This window comes from Miscanthus floridulus, chromosome 10 (genome assembly GCF_019320115.1).
Source record: "Miscanthus floridulus cultivar M001 chromosome 10, ASM1932011v1, whole genome shotgun sequence".
Taxonomy (NCBI): domain Eukaryota; kingdom Viridiplantae; phylum Streptophyta; class Magnoliopsida; order Poales; family Poaceae; genus Miscanthus; species Miscanthus floridulus.
Window position 1 is genome coordinate 115,522,716 of NC_089589.1, and position 5,145 is coordinate 115,527,860.

The 5,145-nt window shown below is 45.5% G+C and overlaps 1 protein-coding gene across 1 annotated transcript; it reads right to left on the reverse strand.

Moving 5' to 3' along the window:
- Positions 1–3,159: 3,159 nt before the first annotated feature.
- Positions 3,160–4,903, reverse strand: LOC136485422 (patatin-like protein 1). The gene is made up of 3 exons (XM_066482307.1): positions 4,454–4,903; positions 3,718–4,372; positions 3,160–3,628 (listed from the first exon to the last, which is right to left on the reverse strand). The coding sequence occupies exons 1-3, from the start codon at positions 4,789–4,791 to the stop codon at positions 3,392–3,394; spliced, it is 1,230 nt and encodes a 409-aa protein (XP_066338404.1). The 5' UTR covers positions 4,792–4,903; the 3' UTR covers positions 3,160–3,391.
- Between the last annotated feature and the right edge of the window lie 242 nt (positions 4,904–5,145).

Genomic DNA, 5,145 nt, shown 5'->3' on the forward strand with positions numbered 1-5,145 from the left:
TTAGATTGGCTAGATAGGAATTTATGTGCCAACCAAAAGTCTAAGGAGGCTTAGGAATACAGAATCTGGATATACAGAATAAGTGTTTGCTGAGCAAATGGCTGTTCAAGTTGCTAAATGTGGAGGGTCTGTGGCAGGAACTGTTGAGAAATAAATATTTAAAAGACAAACCACTTGGGTGTTGCACAAAAAAAAACCAACGGATTCTCATTTTTGGAAAGGCCTGATGAAGGTTAAAGATACTTTTTTGAGCCTCGGTACCTTTAAGGTGAAAGACGGATCTCAAACTAGATTTTGGTTTAATACTTGGTTGGGGAACAAACCATTAAAAGATAAATTTCTTGTGTTGTTCAATATTGTGAGAAGGAAACAGGACTCTGTAGCATCAGTACTTGCATCAACCCCGCTTAATATTTTCTTCCGTCGTAATCTGGTTGGTAGAAATTTGTGGGATTGGCTTAGAATTTTTGCTTCATTACAAGATTTGAACTTACAGGGGGAAAGGGACAAGTTTATCTGGTCTTTGCATTCATCGGGCATTTTTTCTGTAAAATCTATGTATGTTGCGTTAATTAATAACGGGTCAGGGTGTCCCAAGATTTATGGCAAATTAAAATATCATCAAGAATAAAATTTTTCTTGTGGTACTTAAAGAGAGGTGTTATTTTGACTAAGGACAATCTTGCTAGACGTAACTGGAATGGTGATAAGAGTTGTTGTTTTTGCCATTACCCAGAAACAATCCAACACATCTTCTTTCAATGCAATTATGCTAAATTCTTATGGTGCGCTGTACATTTAATGTTTGGCTTATCTCCACCTCTTAGTATTGATGATTTATTTGCAAAGAAATGAGTTAGTTTGTGACAAATGTAAACAAAAATCTTTTTGCAGGTGTTATTCAGGGGAACTTATTGACTAAGGCAATGGGCCGGACTGCAGCGGCATGACGACACACGACAACAGCTCCTTCTTGCTGGTCAACGTTTGGAGACAGCCACTCTGTTTTTTTAGTTCCAATGGATGGTTGTCAAATATGTTTATTGGTCTGTCTTAGTCTGGACTTTCTTTTATGGGTTGTTTTCTTAGTTTATGGCTGTGAGGTGCCCAGAATTATCCTTTAAATATTGATTATAAATCAAGATCTCGTAATAATTGGCAAATATCCTTTATCTAAAAAAAAATATCAGCGTCAACCGTTTCGGGGTCCTCGCCTCCTCGGTGAACACAGTGTCCGGACCGCCTTTTTCGTTAACCTGCCTCTGCCTCCGCGCCCTGCCGTCCTCGCCTGCGCCTGCGATGCGAATTGATTGATAGCGGGCACACGAAAGAACAGTTAACGAATTGAAGGATCGGCAGCGAAATAAAAACGGAATTGCCAATTGTGTCCTCGGGTCACGGCAGCACAGCAGCTCCTACGCCGTGCATGCAGGGATGCCTGCGCTCACGGGCGCACCAGTTGTTGCGGTGAAGCGGTGACGGTGAGGTTTCAACGCCCGATCAGACGGTCCTTTGCAGTGAATTGCCCGTCAGCATTAAGATGGAAGCCATCGGCAATGGCACTAGCAGAGCAGCTACTGCCCAGTTCATTTCTCGTTTCCACTTAATCTGGGGACGCTGAGATCGGGCACTGACGGGCAATTCATTCGATGACTAAATGCTGCTTAACGGGAGGCCGATTGAAAACCACCGATTTCTTTTTCTTTTTCTTTTGGGACGCATGCTGGCATGACTCGTGAGTCGTGTGTGTGACTCCCAATACTCCAAGGTGCATTCGCTAGCTGGTGCAGCGGAATGGCAATCGGATTCAGACGTCGTCGTCCGTCGTAGACTCGTCACTCGTGGGGCACAACTCACAAGCTCAACAGCTCCCCTGACATTACTGAAACATCAACTGGACAAGTCAGGGGAGCCAAGTCCGTCCCGTGTTGTCGGTAGTGTTTAGATGGCGAATTTTTTTTTAAATGCTACTGTAGCATTTTTTTTTTTTTTTTGTTATTTGACAATTAGTGTCCAATCATGGACTAATTAGACTTAGAAGATTCGTCTCGTAAATTTTGTCTAAACTGTGTAATTAGTTTTATTTTTTATCTATATTTAATGCTTCATGCATGTGTCCAAAGATTCGATGTGATGGGAAATCTTGAAAAATTTTGCAAAATTTTCTGGAACTAAACTGGACCCAAGTCCAACCCGCCAGTCCCCGGCCCTACTTCTAACCATATGTTATGTGCTCAGATCCGCGGCGCGGCAAATACAGCCACGTTACCGGTCAGCGGCTCTCTGGTCGCTGTCATGTTGGCAGCCTCGTCGTGCCACCATGTATGGTGTGGCACAGGCGTTTCGCCGCGCCAAAGAAATAGACGCGGCAAAAGTGTTAGTTTTGAAAAAAAAATTAAACAGTGTCAGTTTTAAAAATGTGTTAAAAATAAAAAAAATCTCTAAGGTCCACTCATTCCACAGCCATAACTCCATAAGAAATATAATGGAGCTCTAAAAGTGTAAATGTTTTTGACACGGAGTCATGGAAACAAACAAAACGAACAGAAATGCATAAGCAGCTGGGTGCTGATACGATAGTCATATGATGTATGATATAGCCCTCGTTTCCATGCATATCCAAGAGAAAATCATATTCTCGTGGAATCCATAAACCTGCATAAATATAATATATATAGATATTTTCACAAAACCTGCAACTTCGCGCATCAATAGTTCATTCATAGGTGTACTTTCTTTTAGAAGTTAGAATTCAATCTCGGTATTGAAGATTTAATATGGAAATTGCAAATGTCAGGTACATGTACACCAGAGGACAATTTTGTCATGTAGTGCGCACACACCAAAAAATGTCATTTTTGTATAAAGTTTTAAAATAATTTTCAATCTCAACTTTTGCAAGAAATTAGTACATATATGGATCCAGTAGTATAGATGTGCCAAGCTTTGGTATTTTTCTTTTTGGCAGGAAATTCGATCGGCACTGTTTTGTCTACATACGTCACGTATGTATTCAAAAGCTACACGTGAAGATCCATCTGTATATACTATGTATCAACTAGTATCATATCATTGTTGTCATCGTCGATCACAAGATTGCAATCCAGAAATGATGGTGCTTGCATCACGCGGATTATTAGACTAAACAACAGCACATCAGAAGAAAATTATTCTTTTGACCATAGACAAACAAATGATTGAACTTACATGTTTATTGGTCCATATGTGTATGTTGCTTTTGAGATTAATAATTATTAAAAATAACAAACGACTAGCTACCATGCAATGCATCTATCTGAGGCATACTGCTAGTGTGTATATAATGACCACTCTGCAATCTGAAGATCCTTGTGCTGAATTCCACTGCGAGTCTGTAATTGATACTTGAGAGCTAGTAGGAGTTGAGATTGCTCTTGCGTAGCTTGCGCTCGTCAGAGAGTTGTTTGGCGAAGTGAGCAAGCGCCTCTGCATTCGTGCCCTCACCGGAACAGGACTCGTACACCCCAGTGTCGATGTTCACTCTCGCCACTGGCTTCTTGAGCAGCTCCTGGCCGATCCCGATCAGAGACACCATGTTCTCCTTGGTCGCGATGTCCACTGACGATGCGTTCCCAGTCAAAGTATCATCCTACATAAATACGATAGCATCGATCATCGTCGATTTTATACCAAGAACAGAATATATATGCTTTAGTATATCCTACAAACGTATCATACCTGAATGCGAAGATAGTTCTTCTCACAGTGGAGGGCCTGAAAGAGCACGGATGCATGGATGTCAACCATGTCGGAACTGGCATGTGAGAAGATATCGATGATCGGCGTGAAGCCACCGTTGTACAGCCACTGAATGAGGCCCCATTTCGCGCACTGCTCAGCGGTGTACTTCTCCGCCTGCTTCGCCGACCCAGTGCCGACGGAGATGACGAGGTAGTTCGTGTACTCGGTCGGCCTACCGACGTTGAAGTCCAGGTTCTGACGGTGCACCTCCTTGGTGAGCATGGACATGGCGACCATGGTGGGGTTGTTGGCCGCGACGCCGCCGTCGACGAGGTGGTACTCCCGGGACCTGCCGTCGGCGGCCTCGGTCTTGAAGAAGTGCGCCGGGAAGTAGGTCGGCGCCGCCGACGTGCTGATGCAGATGTCGGAGAGGTGCGCGTTCTTGAGCGTGTCGTTCTTGGCCTCGTACGTGGAGAAGATGATGGGCTGCAGGTACTTCACGTCGAACGCCGGCACGATGATGTTGGTGACCGTGTCCGCCACCTTGACGTCGTGCGTGAGGCTCTTGATCTTGTCGTGCAGGAACACGCCGTCGTACTTGGGACCCCTCACCAGGCCCAGCAGGTTCCTCACCGGCGTCAGGATCCCAGCCCTGCATGCAGTGAAGCACCATTAGGTAGGGTAGATGAAAGTGTAGTTGACCGAGGTAGAACAGATCACGGCGTTTCTATACTTTTTCTGTGGGAAGATCTTGGGTCCGTTGTCGAGGTAGAACGTGGTGAGGTCCTTGGCGGCGAACAGCGGCCGGTTGTTCTCGTCCGGCGCCGCCAGCATGGACGTGAGCAGGGCGCCGGTGCTCGTCCCGGCGATCACGTCGAAGTAGTCGGCGATCCGAGCATCTGGGCCGTCCAGCTCCTGGAGCTTCGCCTCGAGGTATGCGATGATGGTCGCCGGGATGAGGCCGCGGATGCCGCCGCCATCGATGCTCAGAATCGTGATGAGCTTCCCTGTCGACGGCGGTGGCTGCGGCACGGTGGCGCAGTTGGCCGTGCCGTTGCTAATGCTCCCCATGTGGCTGATGAAGCTTGGATACGAGATCGATCAAGTAGCTACACTAGTAGAGAATCTAAGGATGGATTGCTCCTCGCTTCTGTTGGTGTGTATGTGTGTTTCTTGGGTGTTGTGCTCTGGATCCGCAGGGTCTGGCAAGCTATATTTATGTCCCTAAGATGGTCAGAACAGTATGAATGCTGAAAATGACAAGTTTTGGCTCCTTGCAGCTTCACGTTTTTTATACAACTTATTAATTTCCTCCTTTCCCGTCATACGCCGGCAGCAGTGATAGGGACTTTAAATTTCTCCCTTTCCTCACATGCTTTTCATGGCTTAAGTTCCTGCGTACTGGCCGTGTGACCTGGCAATAGG

Bases quoted from the DNA above. Each gene is read 5' to 3' on its own strand.
- LOC136485422 (XM_066482307.1), bottom strand. From the start codon at position 4,791: ATGGGGAGCATTAGCAACGGCACGGCCAACTGCGCCACCGTGCCGCAG. The intron at 4,373-4,453 runs GTATAGAAACGC...CACTGCATGCAG, and splicing joins AAGATCTTCCCACAGAAAAA to GGCTGGGATCCTGACGCCGG. The intron at 3,629-3,717 runs GTATGATACGTT...GTATTTATGTAG, and splicing joins AGAACTATCTTCGCATTCAG to GATGATACTTTGACTGGGAA.